The following is a 25,753-nucleotide window of genomic DNA, read 5'->3' as shown; positions in this document are numbered from 1 at the left end:
AATAAATCTGGCCGAAACTACATAATTGCCTGAATTAAAAAAATTTTGCCGTTACTTTATTCGGGAGTTGTATAACTGATGCACGCCCCAACCATGCTTCGTCGATCAATTTTCGATTTTTAATTGATCCTCAGACTGAGCACATGGGTACTTCCCTTATTTCCTTTTTGGCCTTTTTTTCCTCTAGAGTATTCAAACTGCGCCACGTAATCTATTGGTATGAAAAACATTATATTATGACAAATTGTCAATATTTTTGCGTCCGAATTAATGAATCTTTTTATTATTTTTTATTTTGACAGCTTCCCTTCCTTTATATTAAAACTTGAAGTATTGTAACCAAATTGTTACTATCAATGGACAGGTACAAAGGTTTAAATATCTCATTCTAGACGTATAGACTTTTATTAATAATCCTTTGGTTGTTTCAGTCTTGAATTTGACCTTCACGGCTTAGTATTAGATCAACTAGCTGATACATTAAGTATTGACTCAGGTACTACAAACGATGAAGTATCACGATTAATAAAAAGATGTCCAGAGTTACTAGACGATGATAATGGGGGTGAAAAAGAAAAACACGTCATTTTAATGGTACGTTCTCGGAAATCAATAATTATCTAGACTTATTAAAAGTTAACCTAACTATCCTCAATCGACTAAATGGTATTTTACATTAGACAAAAACTCTAACCCAAAACGTATCGGCCTTAGCTTCATTTACAGCTAATACAAAGTGTGAAACCTATGTCAATGAAATTCTTCCAATTCTTTTAAATTATTTAAGATATCTTCCAATCTTTTCCTTTGAGCAGGATCTTACATGGAGGGGTAAATATTTAAATTATTTTTTTTTTTCAATTTGATAATTATTATTAAATTATAATTTATATTTTTATGTTAGAATTTTCATTACCAGATCAGCTTTCAGATAAGCTTATATCAGGATTACTGAAAATTGCGACTAATTTTAGTCAAAACCGAGACAAGATTTTTAAAGACGTCTGCGCATCTCTCGGAAAGTTGGCGGATCAATTAAGATGTGGAAATGGTATGTAATCTTGTTTAAATTATTCTATTTTAATAATAGATGTTTTTATATTAATTCAAAAATATTGCTACCTATTTATTCGATGAGATAGCCGAATACATTTGCACTGTAATTCTTCCTCTGTTAAAAGGCTTTTTTCGTGCTTTTCAAACTTCACATCTTCCTTGGCATTGTAATGATTTTGAATCCGTGGCTCATCAAACTCAATCTCTTGTAAACAACGATTGCTTACAGGAAGTTGGACAAATTATAGATACAGTAATACAATCTTTAGAACCACAACATTATTATGCTAAGAAATTTTTATCGAGATACCAACATCGAGGCTCACCTTTATCAAGTAATGGAATTATCTTAGATATAACTACAATGATGAGAAACATGCTGGCACGCGCTATTATTGCTAGCAATCATTATGATGATAGCGTGACCTCAATGACATTCAAAGAAATTTGGGAAATGTTAGTAAAGAGTAAAGCAAATATTCACATAGCTGTGACAGATTATGTCAGGAAAGCTTTACGTAAGATCTATGTTATGTCCTTGCAATATTTTACTGAATTGACAGGTCTATTGGATAATCTTGTTGCGCAAGGCAACGACTATCCATCTTCCCTATATGTCAGAGAAATAATGGCTACTAGCCTGGTATGACTGTTATACTCATTTAACAATACTACTTTTTCTTTTTATTATACTAATTGAATTAGCCCAATAATTTTATAGGATTTGGCAGCTATTGCAAGTATTTATTTGCATGAAGTTGATGATGTATTAATAAGTAAATTGACTGCATCTTTATTTAACGTTCCACAAACACCGGATGTTAAAGTCCAAAAGTCTGCACTTGATGCAACTACTCTCCTTGCTTTAAAGTTTGTATAATTAAAATAGTGGTATAAGTTTTGATTAAAAAGAAAGGAATAAAAATTATATCTTTTTTTTTTATTTTTACAGTTTTCCTGAGGCCATGAATATGATCCAAACTATTCGCAGATTTTTGACTACACCGTCAACTATTTTCGAGTTGGCTGTTACAGTTGAAAAGGACATATCTATATTAGATTATGCTATAATTCGTCTTGCTTACTGTCTAAAGGTTTGTCACCATAATTTTGCATTGTCACTTTTTATTATTATGAACTTATTAGATTCCCAATACCATTGTCTTAGGCAATGAATCAGGGTACTTCTCAATCCGTTATCTATAATCTACTTATGATTCTTTCTTCTGGTGGACATGACCGTTCACTGACTTCTCAAAAAAATTTTCTCGCTCCAAATTCTTCAATGGCTTCGGATCAAATGTCAATTCATAGTTCAGTTAGTGGTATATCGCGTAATGAAGAGCAACGTCAACAGATGTATGAAAATATAGTTTGCGCGGTTACTGGAGTTGCTTGTATTTTGAAAGATGACAATGTACATCATTATAATTATTAGAATTATTATAACGTTTTTTTTTTAATTACTTTTTCAATATATAATTGTTCTTTATTGTATTTCTTTTAGATCACCACATTCTCAGTATCTATGCTTGGTCAGCGTCTTCATAATCATACACCAGCATTGGATACGCTTATTCTTGAAAAATTTGTTGATGTCGCATTAGTTTCACCGGAAAAAGTCTTTTCTGAAATTGTTCAAAAGTTTGAAGATATTAGTCGTCAGTCACTGTCGCCAGAAAATAAGATGGTTACTACGGCTGTAAGATTTTTTTTTTTAATTGAAAGTTTATTTAATTAATACATATGTTCATATGTTTATTTATTATTATTTAAAGGTTCTTAAGTGTCAATTAGATTTAGCAAGTAGGCTAAACTCTCGACCGGAGTTTTATGGTCTTTATTTGCTAAGGATTTTGTCGTTATTCGTAGAAAAAGGAGTTGTGATCCAACAGACTGTTGAGAAAAACGGTAGACTTCAGGTAAAACAGACATATTAACGATAAAGATATTCTTAAATAATTATAACAAAATTATTCATTACATCTTTAGGTTACTTCACTGGCGGGTGAAATTGGGATTTTGCTTCCTGTTCTTAAAACTCTCTTGTCTCATGATGATTTTAAAGCTCATATGAATGCCTCTGAAGAATTAGTCTCACTTTTTCGAAACCTTTGGTTCCACTGCGTATTATATGGATTTGTATCAGAAGAGACTTGGATGCGCGAGTGGAGAGATTCATTAGTAGTTATAGCTCAAAAGACCCCGCCACTTGTGCAAGAATCTACGAATTATCTTGAGAGCGACTTAGAATTTAATTCGGTATTACGTAGAGGTAATTCTGATCAGGTCAGTTATATTTTTAATTAGGTTTATACTGTTTATACTTTAATGATTTATTATTATTAAAATCCATGTAATCTTTCATCAGGATCTTGCCAATGTTAGATCCTCATTATCTTCTTTCCTACCTAATCGTGCCTCTGAAATAAAATATTTTTCTTTTGCCGAAATAACATTCTTACTCTCTGTGTATCACATTGAGATAATGAGAAGTCAAATGGGGCAATGTTCTTTTATCTTAAGATACTTTGTTAATCAGGGCATAAATGCTAGTAAACTAGTTGGCTGTATGGAAGAAATTGGCAATCAGGTCAGTTAAAAGAAATTGAATTGGTTTATCGATTGAATAAATCCTTACCAGCATTTTTGAATAGGTGATTGAAGTTTTCATCAAAGAATGCTCTAAAAGAGCTATTGCACATACTATAAACGAAAACCTTCGAAATCAAGTACATGACCTTATGATTGCTACTTGTCATCGTCTTGGCAAAGTTAGTCAGTTGTCTATAAAACATCTTGATAGTTTGATGAGTGCATTTCCTTCCTTGCTATGTGATAAAAAATTATTATTTTTGTTATTGGAGTTAATTGAGTTAGTATGGCAAAGTTGTGAAGCCGAATACTTGAACGAGGTATGTTTGTACAATATGAATATGAAATGAAGGTATTTTTTTCCTTATTTTAATCGTTAATCTACAAAATGAAGTATTCGCCAGTATACACGTTTACTTCACCAAAAGTCGGAGTTTCACTTGATCTTACTGATGATTATAATTATCGAAGAGAAATTTTATCAAGATTATGTGAAAATTCCAAAAAATGGTTAACAGTTGCGATGTCACGTGCACCTTCAGAAATTCGAGGATTATTAGAGGTATCAATTACTATAATCTTATAACGGATAACGGATTAAAGTTATAATGAAGCTAATTTTATTTCGTATTTTTATTAAATTGTAGAATTATCTGGCAGAATTTGATCCTTATCAATCAGATAATTCTGTTCATATGGGACGTTCAATTGCAGTTGAGATAGGAAAAGCATTTTCTAAAGCCGATTATAATTCGGGTATGTTCATTGTATTTATAATAATAATTCGATAACTATAAAATTGGTCGATGTTATTTATATAAAATTTTTCTTTATAAATAACAATTTGTATTAAAGTAATATTTCCTCGAGTACCAAGTGCAATTATCGATAATGTTTCGGAGTTTATTAAAGATTATTCAACTAGACGACAATTTTATGGACAAGTTGCTGGAGCAAACCGCTGGCTAGCTTCCCTTAGTACTGAAGGTTATTTACAATGTATTAAATAGCGAATTTTTATATTTACAATATATATTAAAAAAGATATTAAAATTATAGGTCAAACCCCAGAACTTTCACCAGTTAAACTTTCTGAAGAAATAATTGCAGATCAAAAACAAAGAATAAAAGCATGCTTAGCTCTCTTGGAAAAAAGAATTCATGAAGGCTCTCATGTTTCCATGAAAGAGTTAAATAGTACGCTGCATTTTGCAGCTGGCATTTTGATATCCTCACCTAAGGTAATATAATTTTTCTGAAGCGTTTTTTCCCAACATTTTTATGATTTCTTATTAAAAATTTAAATTATATTCATAGACAGACGAAGAAATCATTCAGTATGTTGTATGGATTCCAATTTATATTTTTACTCTTGAATCGTTAAAGCTGGCTACTTCCATATGGACTTGGATAATAAATGAAACCTCTGTAGTTGAGAAAAGGATTATGATAGAAATCGCGAATGGATGGATTTGGACCATAAGACAGCGAAAAGGATTGTTCTCTTCTATACTCAAGTAAGTGTTTAAAGGTTAATAAATCCAATAATTAAATCTGTTTACACTATTGATGATGTGTATCTTTTATCGTTTAAAGTGTAAAAGATCCTTTCGTGAATAAAATGCTATATGCACCTTCAGATAAAGCCACCCGAGATAAAGTTTACAAGTCAGCGAAATCACTATTTGGTCCTCATTTAATTTGGTTACAATTTATATCTGGACGGTTTCAAGCATTTAGATATCGATGTACACAATTGGTTGACCTCTATCTTAGGTTTTTTCAAATAACCCTTGATGCTTCAGACCTTATAAGGTAAAATATATTATTCTTATTTTATATATTTATTTATAAAAAAAGGAAAAAAAAAAATGGAACTTTAACTCAATTACTAATTATTATCATGAATTTATATTCAGCAATCACTCTTTATCGCGTGAAGGTAGACTGCAAATTCTTATGTGTGCACTTAAAATTTTACAATCGAATCGCATGGAAGCTTCAATCGAGCATAAATTTCGTACGAAAATATTTAATTCTGCTTTTTCCTGGTTTTCCTTACCCCCAAGGTAGTTGTCTTTTTGCTTTATTTTCTGTTGTAAATCTCTTCATTATGACTTTCATTACATGATAAATTTTACTCAGATGGGCCTATGGTGGTAATAAGAGAGCAATGATTACGGAGTATAAACTTTTAATTGAAGTTTATAGATTGGTTGAAAATGATAAAGTCGAATTGAGTGAGGTTCTATCTACTACACCTAAAAAATATTCTCAATTTTCTCTGTCAAATACTATTTCGATTGCATTGTCAGGTATGTTTCTTTTTAAATTTACTATAAAGCCTTTTTATTCATTACCTTGTTTAATTATTTAGATAAAAACAGAGAAGAAATAGTGAATCAGACTACAAAATCAAAAAAGTTACTGCTATTGTTTCTTGAAAGTGAAATAAGTAATTTGGCAACTTGGAGTAATCCATTAAATATACCGGATCCAATTAAGGAAAATTTTGTTTCTCTAGTAGAAAGTCGCTTAACCGAGGTAAATGTTTTAAATTTTTAATCTTTTTTTAATCATATTCAATGCTTATAAAAAATTTAAATAATAGGATAGTTGGAAAAATAATGTTAGACATGCTTGGTCAATTTCTTCTCAGCTGGCAGTTCAAATGGCATTCAGGTTTAAACAACCATTCGTTCAAAATGAACTTCATAAATTATTAGCAAATAATGCTAGTGAGGCTGTGCGGGTTGCAGAGGCCTTACCGTTGTTGCTTGGAGATAAGCTAAATCAAAATGTGCTCTCTCAACTTAAGGTTGATAAATTTATATTTCATTTTTTTTTTAATTGTATTTTAAAATGTTTACTAATTCTCGAAAAATTACTTATTAGTACTTATTATATTGGGCTCCTGTACCTCCAATAACGGCAATCACTTACTTTTCATCTACGTACAATGATAATTCCTTAATCCTTCAATACGCAATGCGTGCTTTGGAATGTCATCCTGTCGATATTGTATTTTTTTATATTCCCCAAATTGTACAAGCATTACGATACGACAAATGGGGTTAGTATGAATTGAATATTCCTGATTCTAAGCTTTTATTTCAATATTTAACAAATCATTTTATATAGGATATGTAGAAAGGTTTATAATGGGTGCTGCCAAAATTTCTCAGTTGTTTGCACATCAGATTATATGGAATATGAATGCAAACATGTATAAAGATGATGAATGCGCAATAGTAAGTCTTTTATATTAGGAATTATTTGAAATATTTATGCTAATTTTTAGTTTATTGTTACAGCCTGATTCGTTAAAGCCAACACTTGATCGTATTATTAAACATATCGTCGAATCCTTGTCCGGTGAAGATAAAGCATTTTACGAAAGAGAATTTACTTTTTTTAAAAATGTTACATCGATATCTGGCAAATTAAAACCTTATATCAAAAAATCAAAACTTGAAAAGAAGGTACGGTGGCTTTCATTTATCGAAATGAAAACATACCAATGATTTAAAATTATTATTCATTATCTTTATAACAGCAAAAGATTGATGAGGAAATGGCAAAAATAAACGTAGATGTTGGAGTTTATTTACCAAGTAATCCGGAGGGAACGGTAGTAGACATAGACTACAAGTCAGGAAGACCATTACAAAGTCACGCGAAGGTGAATAGGACACTAATAATATTATATATTAAATAATAAAATTTTTCGCTGAAAAATCATTGTTTTCATTGTGTAGGCTCCTTTTATGGCTACATTTAAAATTCGGAAAACCATATATGATTATGATTCTGAGGAGATCAAAGAAACATTAATTCAATCCGGTTCGATTGACGGGTATGACGATGAGGATGAGCCTAAGACTATTGATGTATTTCAATCAGCTATCTTTAAAGTTGGTGATGATTGCCGACAAGATGTTCTTGCCTTGCAATTGATTGCAATTTTTAAGAATATTTTTACTAGTGTGGGATTGGATCTGTATCTTTTCCCATATAGAGTAGTCGCAACAGCTCCAGGGGTAATATAAAATTTTACTCGAATAAGTTTCCTTTTTCTTTATTAATTTAATCAAAGAAATTCTTTCATTTAGTGTGGGATGATTGATGTAATTCCAAATTCAATTTCACGCGATCAATTAGGGCGCGAGAAAGTGAACAGTTTATACGAGTAAGGATTATATATACTTCAGTTATTGAAATTATGGATAAATGGAATGTTTATCTAAATTAATACACTGGTTGGTTCTTATTTAGCTATTTTGTCACAACATATGGAGGAGTAGATTCTATTTCGTTCCAAAAAGTTGGTTAAAAAATATTTTTTTTTATATATTTTTTTTTTAAAAAAAAAGATTTGTATTAACAAACAAAATATACGTGAATATATAGGCAAGAAATTGTTTTATTCAAAGTGCTGCAGCATACTCAGTCGTATCTTTTCTCTTACAAATTAAAGATCGTCATAATGGTAACATTATGTTAGATAATGAAGGATATATTATTCATATTGGTAAGTTTAAAGGAAAAAACGGTTAAAACTTTTGATTAATAAGTACTTTTCTGATAATATCATAAATTGTGTATTATGAACAGATTTTGGGTTTATACTTGACATCGCTCCTGGTGGAATTACTTTTGAGAGTTCGCCATTTAAACTTACTACCGAAATGATTCAAGTGATGGGTGGAAGAGCTGATGTACAACAATTTAAATGGTTTTCAGAATTATGCATTAAAGCTTATTTGGCATCACGGTAAACTTTTTTCAAATAATTTATGTTAAAATTTTTACGTTTGTAAAAATTCTTACCGTTTTATTCATGTAGACCTTATGCTGAACAAATTATTCAATGCGTGGCTCTAATGCTTGGCTCTGGGCTACCATGCTTTAAAGGAGACACTTTGAAAAGATTACGTGATCGATTTCAATTGGATAAAACCGAGCGTCAAGCGGCCGATTTTATGATTGTAAAAATTAATCAATCGTTTGAGAATAAGAGGACGGTTCTATATGACAGTTTTCAGAAAGCAACCAATGGTAAGTAATTTATTCAATTTATTAAGAATTTTCGAAATGTTAGAAATGTTATTTAATCTTACCTTTTTGATAATTATCATAGGTATTCCATATTAGATTTGTATTTTATAAAAAAATCATAATCCTGTAAAAATAGTTATTTAATTAATCCTTATTCATATAAGGACAACATTTTTATTATAATATAGAATTATATACATCATCGACAATGGACAATTTTCAATTAATAGAGTTATATAACTAATAATAAAAAATAAGAATAAATATTATTTTAATATTATAATGAATTGCTTATTTTATAAATTACCTAAAAGTTTTTGAATTTTATTACCTTTAATTATTTTAAAAATCAAAAGAAAAAAGGTATAGAAGTAGGGATGGGGACGGTTCCATCGGTTCCGTTCCGGTTCTGCTGAGCGGCGGAACCGGCTCCGAGCTCAGTTTCATGGAACGGCTCTAGTCGGTTTGAGTCAGTTCGAGTCGGCTCGAGTCGGTTAAATTTGATCTATAATTAATGACGATCCAATCATCTACATTCGTTACTAATTTAGTAATAGCCTTAAAAATATTGCCAATTTAATTGGTTTTTTAAAGTTGCACACTTTGTTTAAATAAACGCAACTGAAAATAAAAAAATTATTGTAATTTCGGTAATCGCCTCTTTTTCTTATGCCAAATAAATCAAGACACTTATTATTTACTATTATATATTTGGCTAACTTTATATATTTATTTATTAAAATGTTTTTTTTTTTTGACATCAGTGAAAAATAACGAAATTCGAGTTAGTGGCATTGTAAAGTAAAGTAAAAAAAAACTGAATAACAGCTAGGCTAACTGGCTAAGTAAAAAAAAATTATTATTTGACTAGCTTATTATTAATCCAACTTTTCATACACAGACAAACTCTTGCAGTTTCCGGCAATAAACGATTCCGGGTTTTAGTGATTGTATTTCCAGCTACCGAAAATGCTTGTTCCGACGCAACACTCGTTGCTTGAATACAAAGAAAATCTCGCGCAATGTTACATAATACCGGGAATTCGTTAGAATGCGCTTGCCACCATGTTAGAGGATCGGTCCCCTCATCAATCGGTAGTTGAAGATACCGATTCAATTCTTTGAATTCTACTGCTGGAATTACTGGAGAAATTTCGTCGCTGGTTTGGTCAATTTCTTCATTTATTTGTTGCAATCGTGCAAAATACTGGCGTGTACTATTAGGAGCATATTGTTTTGTATTTGTAGGTAAGGACCATTCTTTATATGTATTGTATGTGTCTTGAATATGTTGGAGAGCGCTTAGTCTTGACTCATCCGAGAATATTGTAAGTTTATTTCGAGGGTCCAGAATTGCAGAAGTAATCGAAGATTTATCCATAATCATCCAATATTGTCTTATTTTCCGGTGTATCAAAGTTGCCATTTCACGTTGCGTAAAGGTCTCATTTTCCATATTTTTCGTTAGATGTGCCTGGATTCCCGAAAAAATAAAGCGAGTCTCACCCATCGTTGGATAAGATGATGCCGACAAATATTTGGTAGCTTTTTCTAGGGGTTCAAGAAGCAAGAGCGTATCCTATTTAAAAATAAGTAATATTAATTTTTTTTAAAAAAAAAATTGGTGCATTATTTTTTTTTTTAATAATATTAAATTTTCTAAAATTTAATAGAAATTATTTACTTTGATAGCAATCCAATCGTCATCATTTGGGTAAAAAGCATGAATTGATCGATTATCAGCTACTAGTAAAACTAGTGCTGGTTCAAGTACCTCCAAACGCCTCAACATATAATAGGTAGAGTTCCAGCGTGTCTCTACATCAATAATAGGTTTAAGGTACTTAATTTCTTTTAAGTTGCACAAGAGGCGAAGATTATCACATAGACGAGTCGAATTTTTAATGCTATTCATTAGTTTACGAGCCTTTTTAATGGAATCGTTAACTAGTTTTAGTCCCTCTTTCACACCTAAGTTTAGGATGTGTGCAGCGCACCGGTAGTGAGAAAAAATCATGGATGAAAACCCATCATCCATATCTAAAGCAATCTCTCTCCCGCAAACTATCATAGCAGATTCATTATCTGTTGTGAGCGTGACGATTTTATTGGAAATATTGAACTCCTCCAAAGTTCGCATTATTTCTCTTGCCATATTTGCTCCAGAATGGCTAACTGTAAAAGGGACGATATCAAGAAGAAAATTCTGGAGTTTCCAGTTGGAATCCACATAATGTATAGTGAGTCCTAAAAACGCCTCCCGATTTATGGTAGACGTCCACATATCTGCCGTTAACGCGAATTTTCCTTCGATTTTATGGAGTTCGTTGATAACTGCGTCTCTTCGGTTTGTAAATGTAGCGATTATTAAGTCTATTTAAATAGAAAGAAAATTAGATGTTATTATGTGAGTTTTAAAAAGTTTTTTAAAATAAATTACCTTTTGCCTTATGTCTATCAGGAATAATATATCGCAGGCAGAAAAAATTGATGAACATTTTAAAATAATGGTTTTCAACAACCGTGAATAGCTGAAGGTCACAGATCAACCAATCAGTAAGGTATTTATCGTGAATTTGTTGTTCTTCTTCATCAAAAGGATCTCTTTTTTCAATTACAACGTATTTTTTCTTAGGTACACTTAAACTATGTTTATTAAGATGCTTTCGCAAAGTACTAACGTTCGTTGTTATTCTGTATCTATTGGAACATATTTTGCAAATATTATAGCCCGGAGCATATGCCGGATTTTTATCAAAGTATTGCCATACAGCACTTCCTAACGTAGTTGTTATATCCGAAGCGTCAGTATCTGATCCTATATTCATACGTGACAACTGGCTAGCTGTCTCATCAAGGTCTAAAACATCTTCCCACTCTTCATCAAACTCTTCATCATCAAGCACTAAATCTTCTTGGTCGGGAACAAATTCTTCGTCACTTAATGACATTTCGAGATGAGAGTGGATTTTTTTTAAGTAATCTTTTTAGATTATCAGTATTTATTTATTACAGATTCTTTTTTAGGCAAATCATCATATTGATAGGGACGATTATGTTAATTTCATAGTGTACGGGATCAAATACAAGTTTCTTAACCGATTAATTATTATTTCAACTTAAAGGAACAATCAAAATTTCCTATTTTGTATATTTATAATTATCGTAACTTTCCCGTTTAATTCAAACATTTTTCAGTTCTTTGATTATTGGTGAATTTTTTCGTATGGTGTTTTAAAAAATAATCGTAAGAATTAGAAAACTTTTGCCTTTTAGCATCTAACCGACGTAAAATATATTTGATCTTTGACGAATAATTGAAATGGTTATATTATTTGTCTTTTTATTATTTAACTGAAAAAAAAATTAAAAAAAATCAATGACGTAATTATGATATAATATTTATATTATGACGTATTTCCGAAAAATAATATCATCCATTTTTGATTTCAGCCAATTGGCGTAACAACAAATGACCATTATAATATTATATATAATTATAAACCGAACCAAACTGCTCGAGTCAAACGGTTCAGTTCTAGAGAACCGGAACCGGTTCTCGGTTCCAGCTCGGTTCTCAGTTTGGAACCGTGTTCGAGCTGCTCATTTGTGGAACTTCCCCATCCCTATATAGAAGAGATTCCAACAATTGAGCAAATGCATAAATCTTTTTTTTTTCAGAATCATAAATGCCAGCAAGTAGGTTATTTGCTATTATTGTGGCAAATTACTCTTATTATGTATCTAAATAATATAATGCTAAATAACTCTTCCAATAAAATATTAATCAACTTTTTATAATTACTGAATATTAAGTAATTTAATATAATATAGTAAATATAAATTATAATGCTAATTCTTTAAATAACATTATTTAGTAATTATAGAAAAATGGAACTACTACTATTCAATTTATTTCAATAAGAAAAATATATTATTTATTAAATATTTAATATCTTTTTTGCATAATTATAATTATAAAAAGAATACTTGAGAAAATGAAGAAAATTTATCATTGAAAGTTGAAACAATCATACTAAAGAATAAGAAAAAGAAATCAGATATTGTTAAAAATTATTATTACTTAAAAAAGAAATTCAGAAAACAATTAAAAAAAAAATAACTAAAAAAAAAATAGGCAAAGAAAATAAAAAATTAATAATAATCAGAAGAAAAAAGTAACAGAATTAAAAAAAAAATTAAAAAGAATAGTAATAAAGGAAAAAAAAGTGTATAAATTAATTAAAGTAAAAAAAGAAAATTGAAAAGTATATATAAAGTAATTATTGTAAATAGATATAGTAATAGTGAAATAAATAAAGCAATAAAATATTTTAGAAATTTGGAATAAATGGTTGTAGTTGTTTAAGATGATCAGAATTTACCATTTCAACATAAAATTAGTTAAGATCAAAACGCATAGTAATAATGAAAATAATAAAAAAGTAGATAAATTAGCAAAATTAGGTATGGAAAAAGAAACTCTGATAATAGAAGATACTCTATTGTTACATAGTAGTACAATTTGCTGGCAGGATATGCCAGTAAAATATAATCCTATACTAATAATAAAAGGAATTAAGAATGCTCAGTTTATAGATGAGTTCTTAGGGTTGAATAGAAATGAAATATATAAGCAACCAGAATTATTGGAATTAATAGATTGGAAAATATCCTTGAAATTAAATTGTATAGATCAACATAATACATTATTTGAGAACCATTTTCTACAATTATTTAGAATTAAAATCTGTTGTAATGAATTACCAACATGTGTAAATCTCAAAAAATGGAAACCGGACATTTATGATGAAAGTTGGAAATGTAATTTTTGTAGTATAGAAGAACATTTATGGAGATGTGATAAAATTCAAGATGTCATGCAGTATATAGTTAAAGGATTTAAATTATTTTTAGTGAATATAATTTTTGAAATTTCAAAAAATGATTTAGATAGACATCAAGTTGAATGTAAAGTTGAAGAATTAGACATGTGGGATCTTAATAGTTTATATGATTTTACATTTTTATTAAAAAATCAAGTGAGTCACCAATTGGTTGATTTATTGAAATTATATATAATAACAAATACAAAGGTGCTGGAAAAAATATTAAAACTAATAATTAGTAAAATAATTTTAGATTTTAAAATATTGATTTGGGAATATAGGAATGAGTTATAAGTGGAAAAAGAGAAAAGGTGTAATATTAGTAGTAAAATGAAAAAAAATGAAGTCGAATTATAAGATGAAACGTAAGGATAATAACGTTTATATAGTAGACTTTGACAATGAGATTAATTGGAACAAATAGAATGATTTAGCATTCCATTGGGATGATCACTGGGCAAATTTTTAGGCAGATCTTAACAGTCACCTGAGAATTTGGATTGTATCATTATTTTTAATGGTGATATAATCATTTAGATAACAGGTTGACTTTTTCTTTAAAAAAAGTAGTCTTGTTTCATAATGCTTAGTCCTTATATATATTTGTTATCTTATTTTAAATTTATGTATGTAAGTAAGCGTAATTATATTAAGACAAGATCGTATCTATAATAAATGAATAAAAAAAAAAAAAGAAATTTGGAATAAAAAATTTTATTTGAAAAAATGTGATGAAAGGATTTAATTTTTAGAAAATTATAAAATCAATATATATTAAAATAACTAAAGTAGTAATTTAAAAAAATATAAAAAGAAAAATATTAAAAATATGGAATAATTTTGTAAAATGCCTAAAAAATATTTAGAATAGAAAAAAAAAATAATAGGAAAATATTTATAGATGTTTAATTGCTAATCATATAGACCATTTTTTTATGAAAAAAAAATTTTTATTTTTATTTTTATTTTTATTTTTATATTTTAAGAGATATCTCATAGGTGGCATACTAAAGCTCTGTGGAGGGAACGCCAACAACCAAGGTTGCGATAAGGCATTCTTACCGTTGAATAACTAAGGTTGCTGGAGAAACTAAGGGGTTTTGGCAAGTTGGTGAAATGCTAAAATAGCGAAACTTTCCCGAAACTATATGAAAGTCTTATTAAAAAGTTGGTGAAACTTTGGAGAAAAGCGAAACCTGACGAAACTTATTATAAATGCCAAAACTGCTAAAGCCTTGCTGAAACTATAATAAAACTATAGTAAAATCTTGGAGAAACTAATCATAGAATTTTGGAGAGGTTTAGGCAGGCAATCTTATGAGCAATTGTTAACCAAGCAACCTACTCTATTTTTAAAAGTAACTGGATGTTCATCCCCTTACCCCCTATATATATACCATACTGGGAAGACGATCTAAGTTTATATCCACAGAGATGAATTGTAGTGTAGCAGAATTCCTGACAGTAATGCTACTCACTAGCGCTTATCAGGAGTGAACAACCACTCACATATAGCAGATATAACGGAGCAGACATCTATAAGTCCTTCCATAATGGTTAGCTTAGAAGTACTGCAATACTAAGACTACTAATATGGTCTCACTCAAAGCCCACTACAGGCCGCGATTACCATACCAGCCATCCACAGTTGTAAATCCCCTGGTAGTAATAGCAGTAACTACCAGAACAGTAAGCTGCTAAGGGTACTGGGATCACTCCTTTTATTATAAGTAACCAATCCAGTTACCCAGGAATCACCCAGGACCCCGAACAATACTAATATAGGTAGGAGCTGAAGATGCGTCATCATCTTAGTAGCTATCAATATGTTAGAATTTGGGAATGTGTACAATCATCAAAAAATTTTGATAAGGTTAGAATTTGATTTTGTGTAATTTTGACTGGATTTTAGATGGTAAGATGTTGGTTTTGCTTATTTTTTGGTACATTTTGGAAATAAGTTTCCTTTTTTTGTAATAATTTTACATTTTTAATTTTATTTAACGATCATCTTAAAATATTTTTTTTTTTTCGAAAAAAATATTTTCTGTATAGCATACATAATGTTTTATTGGAAATATGGTAAAGAGTGAATTGGCTAAACATAAATACGTTACTCATATTATTAATGCAAAAAAAGTAGTATGTATATGTGGGAAAGAAATCAAATTAAACCGTAGATATGAAGAAGATTATTTAAATAGACATGTAGTATGTTAAGGATGTAAAGCAGACAAAGACAGAGAACAATTTGATACAACTAATAAAAGAGCCAATTAAAATTTTAAAAACTGACTTGAAGTTAGAGGATTAGAATGCGTATTTTGTAAAAATTTCAGGGGTTAGGAGCTATAAATGCGTACTGATCATAGTCAAAAGTGCTGCGTACAGCTAATAGTAAAATTTTTTTTCTGGACCTTACCTATATTAGTATTGTTCGGGATCCTAATCACCCACCAGTACGTCAAATTTGAACCTCACCTTAGAACCTTATATACCTGTAAGCTTACAAATGTCTACAATCAGCCTAAACCTATTAGAAGGTAAACTATCACTGGTAAAAAAATGATTTATCCTACACATATCTTACACATATTGGGTACTCAAAATGTAGAAAATCATACACAAATAATACACATATCATACACATATCGGGTACTAATATATATATCATACATATATCAGGTACCCTGATCAGGTATACTATATATATAAGCATTCGATACTTGTATTTATATGTGTATTATTTGTATGATTTTCACATTTTGAGTATCGATATATGTAAGATATGTGTAGGATAGTGTAGAGTAGACCATTTTTTTACCAGTGCTGCTAAGACATTGACTTAAAACTTTACCGTCTATGCAGTCCATCTAGCATAAGCCCCCACAGTAAAGTTTACCACACCTTAGTGGTATTGTAGAGTGACCACCAAGACTAAAGTTCACCCAGGTGATATGCTAGCAGTGACTACTCAAACAGGACAATAGGCTTTCCAATGGCCTTGTAAAGAACGCTAGGAGGACATCATGACCCTTTGTTGAAATATGCCACCAATTAGAAAAAAACGTTTCGCAACATTTTTTTAATTCTTTTAATAAAAAAATGTTGCAAAAACGTTTTTTCACTATATTACTTTAGAAAGAAAGGTTTTGCAACATTTTTTTAAATTCTTTAATAAAAAAACATTGCAAAAACGGTTTTTTCACAATATTATTTTAGAAAAAAATGTTTCGCAACATTTTTTTAATTATAAAAAAATATTGCGAAAACGTTTTTTCACTATATTATATTAGAAAAAAACGTTTCACAACATTTTTTTTAACACAGGTCGAAAAGTGAAAAATTAGGCATCAATCAGTCACCAATCGATCACCAATCAGGTACCTGATTGGTGACCGATTGGTGACCGATTGGCATTTTCGCTAAATACCGTCACCAATCAGGCAGTTTGCTAACTTTTGATCCAGTGATCAGAAAAGGATAAAATATAGCTCATTGGAATCGTCTCAACGAGACGAATCTAATGGTAGTAAAATCATATTTCTAGGATTAATACTTGATGAGAAATTAAGTAAAATATAAAAATAAAAATATATCATTTATATTTTATTTAATTTTTTATTAACTATTAATCCTAGAGATGCGATTTTACTACCATTAGATTCGTCTTGTTGAGATGATTCCAATAAGCTATATTTTATCCTTTTCTGATCACTAGATCAAAAGTTAGCAAACTGCCTAATTGGTGATGGTATTTAGCGAAAATGCCAATTAGTCACCAATCAGTCACCAATCAGGTATCTGATTGGTGACCGATTGGTGACTAATTGATGCCTGATTTTTCACTTTTCGACCTGTGTAATTCTTTAATAAAAAAACGTTGCAAAAACATTTTTTTCATAATATTATATTAGAAAAAAATGTTTCGCAACATTTATTTCAATGCTTTAATAAAAAAATGTTGTGAAACGTTTTTTTGAAGATAAAGCTTGAGTCTGGCAGTTAAGGTTGCCTGCCTAAACCTCTCCAAAATTCTACAATTAGTTTCTCTAAGATTTTACTATAGTTTTATTATAGTTTCGGCAAAGTTTCAGCAGTTTCAGCATTTATAATAAGTTTCGTCAGGTTTCGTCTTTCTTCAGAGTTTCGCCAACTTTTTAATAAGACTTTCATATAGTTTCAGCAAAGTTTCGCTATTTCAGCATTTTGCCAACTTGCCAAAACCCCTAGTTTCTCCAGCAACCTTAAGTCTGGCTTGGCTCAAACCACATTTTGATTTTAAATAGCTCTTGGCTCACTTTAGCTTCGAGCTAAAATTTTTATGGTTCAGCTTATTCTGGTTTAGGCCAGAATTTTTTTTTTCAAGCTGAGCTGAACCAAACTGTAGTTTGGATCAAACCAGCTCATGCAGAGCTTTAATCTTTATTATAAGTAAGCAGGATTCTGGAATAACAGATATTGACAAATATATAAACTTTGTATTTGTTATATTAAAATTTACTGACTTGTATGAAACTGGCAAGAAAGAATAACTAGAAGTGTTTATGAGAAAAAAATCAGCATCAACAAATATAACTAATAAAAAGCTAATGTCTTTTAGTTCTTTTTTGACAAATATAAAAATTATAGATACCACTATACACTAATTACAGAATGAAATACAAACAAAACTTCTAAATGTAAAAGTCATACAATTTACTTCAAAAGAAAAGAACTGTATAATCAATTATATTAAAATTATTTTATAAAAGATAGATGATAGTTAGTTGACAGTTTGCCAAACTCTCCAACTTCTATTAGACATAAATGACTAAAGAATACCATCTTAAAGGATAATAATAAAGGTATAAGGTTGCTTGTCTAAACTTCTTCAAAATCCTACGATTAGTTTCGTCAAAATTTTACTATAGATTTATTATAGTTTCAGCAGAGTTTCGGCAGTTTCTGCATTTATAATAAGTTTCGGCAGTTTCGCCTTTCTCCAAAGTTTCGCCAGTTTTTTAATATAACTTTAATATAGTTTCGGCAGAATTTCGCTTTTTGGCGAAACGCCATCTTGCCTAAACCCCTAGGTTTCGGCAAGCAACCTTATAAAGGTAGTAATAAATCTAAAAAAAATGACAAAAAGCCAATATGAAATAAAAAAGAACATTTCAACAATTATGACTGGATACAAGCCTATGCTTAAGGATAATATCTGAAAAATTGTTATTTATGATATCCTCTTCAAATAGACTTAGCTTGAAATCCTTAATTTTCTTAAAACTTGGGATAATATTTTAACTATAAAGTTTAAAATGTAGAAAAAATACTTGACACTCTCCTCTAAGTAAGGACATTTTTAAGGTGAACTTATTCCTCTAGCCTGGAATTCCAACTGATAGTGCATACATAGTTATTCTACCACAAATTAACAGGTGGTTTGATGCTTAATAAATTAGTTTAGTTGTTGTAGTTGTTGTAATCTTTTATATAGTTTCTGTTCTAATAAAGTATCCAAATGTGCTGCAGCCAAAAAAAAAAAAAAAATTTACAGATGATTCAGTATATATAATATTATTTAATAAGAAAAGTAATATGTAAAATTTATTTAAAAAATTTTAAAAAAGTTAAAAAAATAACTGAATACTAATAGAAACTTACAATTAAAGAGAGTTTTTAAAAATATAAATTGTGGTTTATTTTAAAGTATTACAGATAAAAATAATTGTATTGTTAACATTAAAGCAATTCTAATATAACTAAAATTCTATAGAAACAAATCGTTTAATATTAATTTAATATTACTCAATAATTTCTGCATATAATTTTATATTTCTTTGCACATATATTTATACATACTGGACTAAACTGGTTTAAAATCAAAGATAGTTGAATTAATAATTTACTTTTTTCAACTATTTAGCATTATTATTATCATGTAACCCATATAATAAATAATTGTCATTTTCTATTTTACTAAGCGGAAGTTTAATGCTATAATTCCGGCCAAAAGTTACGTGATAACAATTTTTTATGGTGGGTAATTTAAATAGGTTAACATAAGATAAATGATATTTGTGTACAGATATATTAATTTTAAACTATAAAAAATTTTGCAAATTTAAGATTCCATTAAAGTAGCTTCTTTAAAATTTTCTAGTGCTTTCTTAGCCCTTCCACTGGTTATACTTTCACGAGATATTTCAACCCCCTCTTTAAAATTTTTTGCTTTACCATGAACAACTAATGCAGCAGAAGCATTTAAAAGTACAAAATCTAAAATTGGACCTTTATATTTATCTGAAAGTATTTCCATCAAAAGCTCAGCATTTTCTTTAGGCGTACCACCTTTGACATCACTTATTGGATGAGATGGAAGGCCAAAACTAGCAGGTGAAATTTTGTATTTTCTAATATCAGATTGTGATTGAGTAACATGCCAAACAGTTGTTTCGCCCTCAGGACTTATCTATATAAGTAAAATTTAGTAAGTTAAATCAGATATTTATTAATTTTTTAAAAAATAATTTATTTACCTCATCTAAACCAATATCACCATTAACAACCATAGCTTCTGTAATACCTTTTATTTTTAAAGTTTTAGCAACTAACATACCAAGATTTTCTGAATGTACACCAATAACAACACGTTTTGGTTCAGCAGGATTAGTAAGTGGACCTATTAGGTTTAATATAGAAGGCACTCCTATTTCACGACGTGTAGAAGCAAGATGTTTTAAGGCGGGATGAAAATTTTGAGCAAATAAAAAACAAAAATTTGTTGAATTAATTATATGAGGAGCTTGTTTCGGTGTAACATTGGCAATTACACATCCAACGTTTTCTAAAATATCTGCCGAGCCACTCCGCGAACTAGCTGCTCTATTACCATACTTTATAAAAAAAACTTTAATTAGAGAAAAATTTTTTTACACAGAGCAGAAAAACTTACTAAATACCTTGGCAACTTTACAACCTGCACCAGCGACGACTATTGATGCGGCAGTAGAAACATTAAAGGTATTCATATTATCACCCCCAGTACCAACGATATCAATAAGAGAATCTTGTAAACCTTCATACATAGACAAATCTAGTCTTAAAGCAAATTTTAACATTACGTTTGAAAAAGTAGCTACGACCTCAGGATCAAAATCTTTTTGATGCAATTTTAATGCCACTAAAAATGCAGCTATTTGGGCAGAAGTGGCTTTTTGTTGCATTATTTGCGTTACCACGGCTTCTACATTATCGGTTGTAAAAGTATCAGGTCGTAAAATAAGCGTTTGAATATTCTTTACTATGTCTGAATCTACCATTTCTCAAAAATGTAAATACTGAAATTTTGAATAAAAAAGACCCATTATATATAGATTATCTATGTAGATCAAATTGCAATTTTGTATAAAATGTCATTTGTAATCATTGTAAAAAAAAAAAAGTTTTTACTAATGGATAATAATTTTACTTGTTTCTTTTATGGAACACTTGTTTTTCCACAAATATTGAAACAAGTTTTAAATGATGGTCGAAAAAATACAGAACCACCAATTAATGTAGAACAAATTCCTGCGACATTAAAGGTATTATAATAATAAAATTTAAATTAAACAATCATCATTTGCTTAATTTCTTTTATAAAGGGATATAAACGACGCAAAGTAATTGGAACAGATTATCCCGCAATTTTAAAAGGAGATGATTTAAAAGATGAAACAAGAGGTGTGTTAATTAGAGGCTTGTCATCACAAGACATAAGAAGATTAGACAACTTCGAGAGTCACGTAAGTGATATAATTATTATGGTTTTTTATGCGATTACAAATATTTAATTTGCCTTTCTTCAATAGCAATACGAAAGGAAAAAAATAAAGGTATATATTGAAAATGAAGGGACACCTATAGAAGCTATTACTTATGTTTGGAAAGATTCCCCTGATTTGCTGGATGAAAAAGATTGGAATTCTGAAGAATTTGAATGGAGTAAATTTTCAGACTATTAATTACTATTTATTATTTAAGAATATGGTTAATACCCTTTTATGTCTATAAATTAATTCAATGTTTCACAGATACTAAAAAAGTTTGTGTAAATTATATTCAAACGCTAGTTATTTCGTGAATTATTATTACAAATAAATATCCAAAATTTATAGTTTAAATTGTAAAAAGGTGTGCCGAATGTCTAATAATCCTCTTTCAGGTTCGCAAGATACTAATAATAATGTTATCGAGACATCGACCAACAGAACTACTGTAGATCCTACAAATACAACTATCGAAGAAAGTCCAACTGCAACTCTAGGAAACATAAATACTTCTACACTAGAGCTTTCGGACATTATTATACGTGCTTGTTCGAATTGTGGCGAACCCGCTCAATACTTATGTAAAGCTTGTGGTCAGTCGGGACCTCGTTATTGTTCATCAAAATGTCAGAGCGAAGATTGGACTAAGGGACATTCCGCGACATGTTCAAAAGCTACGCGCGCCGGCCAAATTAATGAGGAAGGAGGGGAGGAAGAAATTGCTATAGTTAGAAAACCTAATAGTAAAGTTCACGGACGTGGAAATGTTGCACAAATTATCAATAAAAGTAGGTTATGGACAAGTTTTATTTATTCATTTCTTTATTCGATACCTATTTAATTTTTTTTTCTTTTTTTTTTGATATAATAAAAGGAAAAACAAATGAAAGAGGAAACCCAATTTTCCCTTCGACTGCAACCGAAGTAAGTGATTAATGAATAATCCTATTTTCTTTTATTGGTGTATATTAAAATCTCCTTTTGTTAGCCATCATTCACGAACCAGAGACCTTTATCTACAAATCAATTTGATGATGATCAAGTCGATGAGTTTAAATTCTATATGCAACAAATTTATAAAATTATTAAGCCTGTAGTATTGTGTATTTTACTATCTGTACTTTGGGTCAAAATATCAATTCTTGCTCCAAATTTTCGGTGAGTTTGATTTAATATCGGTTTTGTATTACAGTACCTATAAAAACTAAACTATTATTCTAATATTAAATTGTAGACCACAACATCCAACTCAACAAATTATTGATACTTCGGAAGATGCATCTGAATCTGCACAAATTTTTAATTCTTTCTTAACAGCAGCAGTTATAATAGGAAACATCATTGTTGTTACAATAATAATTGTATGTTTATTTAAATATGGGTTCATTAAGGTTAGTGTAATAATTTAATATTATTTTAATATTATTTGATTAATATTAATTAAAATGCATTATATAGATTCTTATAGGCTTCTTTATGGTAGTGGTGCTTTTGCTTCTTGGATTCATGGGATATTTGTTAATGATGTAAATATAGTTTTTAAGCAAGTTAATTAAATCAAATTGGTATTTAATTTCAATTTTATATTTTCAGGGCAATTTTACAAGTTTTTCAAATTCCGATGGACTATGTCACACTTAGTTTTGCATTGTGGAATTTTGCTGCAGTAGGACTTATTTCTGTTTTTTGGAAAGGGCCTCTGTTATTACAACAAACTTATTTGACTATTATGTCAAGTTTGATGGTGTGTTAATCAATCTACTTATATTTTAGTTTCAATGCAGCATAATATACATCTTTTTTTCCTCCGTCCTCCGTGAGTTTTTTAGGCATTTTCTCTAACAAATTTATCGTCCTGGACTACGTGGATTTTATTGGCATTATTGGCTATTTGGGGTATGTAAATTGACTATAAATGAGAATATAATATTTAATAAGTGATTTATTCTAATGTCTTGCATTAAAAGATTTGATTGCTGTGCTTTGTCCTTTTGGTCCTTTACGTATTTTGGTTGAAAGTTCGCGCAATGACAAGAGGGAAATTCCAGCATTATTATATTCCGGTAAATAATTATCAATTATAACCTTATTTTTTTAAAACACTTGTTTATAAATTTTTAATTCATTTATTTCGCTATAAATAGTAAATGCTGTGTGGCTCATGGCATCGCCAGGTCTTTCAAACAAATTTCGAAAATCACTCTCGTCAGTATCATCATTTCAAGCAACTAGTGGGGAAGAAATTCCACTGTCTGAAAATATAAGATATAATCGTGGTGAGGGCGGTGTGAGTGATGAGGGCGGTATTAATTGTGATGGTACCGATGAGAATTCACAAATTCCAAGAAGACAATCTTCGTCCCTTCAACCACAATCACAACCACCAAATAACGTTTCATACGATGACGAAGAAGGTTCGATTCGCCATTAATATTTTTGAATCTCGTTATCTTATTTATTTATGAGTAATTATTAAAAAGAATTTTAATATAAATTAGACGAAAGAAGTGGATTGAAACTAGGATTAGGTGATTTCGTATTTTATAGCGTTCTTGTAGCTCAAGCTGGTATGTAATAATAAATTCTATTTAAATATTAATTTAAAGTTAAAATAACGAATAACTTGTTGTCAATGCAGCTTTATTTGATTGGATAACAACTGTAGCTTGTATTGTTGCCGTTCTAACGGTAAAATATTATTTTTCATTTTATCTAAACTTTACAGAGAATAAATTACTAATTAATTTTTTTATTAGGGCCTTAACACAACTATATTTCTTCTTGCAATTTATAAAAAAGCGCTTCCCGCATTACCAATTTCAATTGCTTTTGGAATGTTATTCTACTTTGTTGCGCGTAATACTTTGGTTCCGTATGCGCAGTCTCTTGGATTATCCTTAATTGCTGTGTAAAAATTAATTTTATTATATAAAATGTATTTATATATAGATTTTTATTACGTAATCTTTAATTTGTAATGAGAAGTATTGTATTATAGAAAAAATTAATTATGGCATTATTAATTAATAAAATCAAATATAGACAAGCTTCAAGAATCTAATGATTGTGCAAGTTTTGGTTCCAATTCTATATTCGAATGTAAAGATTTCGTTTCTGATTCTTTTCTTTTATGCAATTCTTCAATTTTATTTAGACCAAGCTTTTGATTTCCACCTTGAGACGTATCACTCAAAATATCTTTAATTCTATCCAATCTTCTTTTAAGTTCTAAATCATCAACAATGCCACCACCTTCTAGATAATCGATTTGCATATCTTCAAGAGTTGTCGTAAAAGGTTGTCTTACTTCATCATACATATCAGCAATCTTTGTGTCTAAGTTATTTAAAGTAACAAAATCTGAAGAATTATAGTATAAATTTAATAAATTTATTCTTCTTTCTCTACATTTTCCTAATTCTCGCTTACGATAATTTTCGAGAGCATTTTCTCTTTTCATTTCACTATATTTAACACTGCAAAATTCTTTTGGATTAGAAGATAAGGATAAAATTTTAATGGTTTCATTAATTTTATCTAATTTTGCTTTTCTTTCTTGTCTTATTTTAATATACCATTCTTTTTTTCTTTGGCTTAATTCTAATTCTTCCCTAAATTGCTGATTCCTAATTCTGTTATTATTATCATTTGGCGGTTGTGCTAAACTACCATATTCAAATCTTTTTAATTTTAATTCATTTTTAAATCTTTTTTTATCATCAAATTTAAAAGATGCTTCAGAAGCTAATCTGGGAGTTTCAACAACACGAATCTTTTTCTCTTTAGTTTCTCGTTTTGCTGTTATATCTTCGGATATTTTCCTACTCTTTGACACTTGTTTAGTAGCTTTATTTGATTTTTTTGGAGGTGGAGGAGAAAAATTTGTTGAATTACATCCTTGGTTACCAACAGTAGAAGTTGATATCGGTAGAGAGAATTTTTTATTAACATTATGACATGAAAATAAAAATTTAACAAGAGAATTTCTTGTTTGTTTTGTTACAAGTTGAGGAAACATGGGAAGATGTTTGCAACCGTTATCTGCCGATCAATTATAATTTGTCCATCTTCGAACCGATCGATGACGTTTACGTGTCTGTTTTTTTCGGTTGGTTTAATTTATTTTAATTTTTACTAAAATACGAACTTTAGAAGCAAAGATAGTAAATTGAAGATAAGGTGCAACAAAGCGTCAGAAACTCATGGAATTCTGTTGTTCTTACACTTGCTAACAATGAAATTTTACAAATTTACATTAAAGAAGTTAAAATTTCCCAGCCACAGTGATCGGCAATTCCTTGCGTCACTCACCAATCTATGATGCGATTTAAAATTTAATTGATTGGTGAACATCAATTTTTT

At 29.6% G+C, this 25,753-nt stretch overlaps 4 protein-coding genes across 4 annotated transcripts; 2 read left to right on the top strand and 2 right to left on the bottom strand.

The window, feature by feature from the left end:
* Positions 1-356: 356 nt before the first annotated feature.
* Positions 357-8,989, top strand: OCT59_004358 (uncharacterized protein; the record flags this gene model as incomplete). The annotated part of the gene is made up of 35 exons (XM_066148231.1): positions 357-364; positions 432-594; positions 681-831; positions 905-1,051; positions 1,143-1,699; positions 1,778-1,926; positions 2,009-2,150; positions 2,225-2,473; positions 2,564-2,758; positions 2,835-2,978; positions 3,049-3,345; positions 3,428-3,649; positions 3,714-3,971; positions 4,046-4,213; positions 4,299-4,407; positions 4,507-4,638; positions 4,711-4,892; positions 4,969-5,168; positions 5,248-5,319; positions 5,392-5,466; positions 5,571-5,720; positions 5,797-5,966; positions 6,029-6,195; positions 6,263-6,469; positions 6,547-6,724; positions 6,793-6,902; positions 6,966-7,133; positions 7,208-7,333; positions 7,410-7,691; positions 7,764-7,840; positions 7,927-7,975; positions 8,062-8,182; positions 8,266-8,425; positions 8,498-8,709; positions 8,792-8,989. The coding sequence occupies 35 exons, from the start codon at positions 357-359 to the stop codon at positions 8,803-8,805; spliced, it is 5,811 nt and encodes a 1,936-aa protein (XP_065996852.1). The 3' UTR covers positions 8,806-8,989.
* Positions 8,990-19,558: 10,569 nt separating this feature from the next.
* On the bottom strand, positions 19,559-20,902 carry OCT59_004357 (uncharacterized protein; the record flags this gene model as incomplete). Its single annotated transcript, XM_025320486.2, has 3 exons — positions 19,559-20,052; positions 20,120-20,476; positions 20,543-20,902. 3 exons carry the CDS (start codon positions 20,900-20,902, stop codon positions 19,705-19,707), a joined length of 1,065 nt encoding a protein of 354 aa, XP_025171196.1. The 3' UTR covers positions 19,559-19,704.
* A 115-nt stretch (positions 20,903-21,017) lies between these two features.
* OCT59_004356 (uncharacterized protein) lies at positions 21,018-24,444 on the top strand. Its single transcript, XM_066148230.1, has 14 exons — positions 21,018-21,166; positions 21,227-21,367; positions 21,434-22,179; positions 22,266-22,315; positions 22,380-22,549; positions 22,626-22,782; positions 22,850-22,917; positions 22,985-23,135; positions 23,221-23,287; positions 23,359-23,454; positions 23,536-23,805; positions 23,890-23,958; positions 24,030-24,079; positions 24,148-24,444. Exons 3-14 carry the CDS (start codon positions 21,765-21,767, stop codon positions 24,301-24,303), a joined length of 1,719 nt encoding a protein of 572 aa, XP_065996851.1. The 5' UTR covers positions 21,018-21,166; positions 21,227-21,367; positions 21,434-21,764; the 3' UTR covers positions 24,304-24,444.
* Positions 24,295-25,575, bottom strand: OCT59_004355 (uncharacterized protein). Its single transcript, XM_025332496.2, has one exon. The coding sequence runs from the start codon at positions 25,407-25,409 to the stop codon at positions 24,441-24,443; it is 969 nt and encodes a 322-aa protein (XP_025171192.1). The 5' UTR covers positions 25,410-25,575; the 3' UTR covers positions 24,295-24,440.
* Positions 25,576-25,753: the final 178 nt, after the last annotated feature.

The sequence above is a fragment of the Rhizophagus irregularis genome, chromosome 12 (genome assembly GCF_026210795.1).
Source record: "Rhizophagus irregularis chromosome 12, complete sequence".
Lineage (NCBI taxonomy): Eukaryota > Fungi > Glomeromycota > Glomeromycetes > Glomerales > Glomeraceae > Rhizophagus > Rhizophagus irregularis.
The sequence above is the reverse complement of the archived record's forward strand: the minus strand, read 5'-3'. Positions and strand labels throughout refer to the sequence as shown.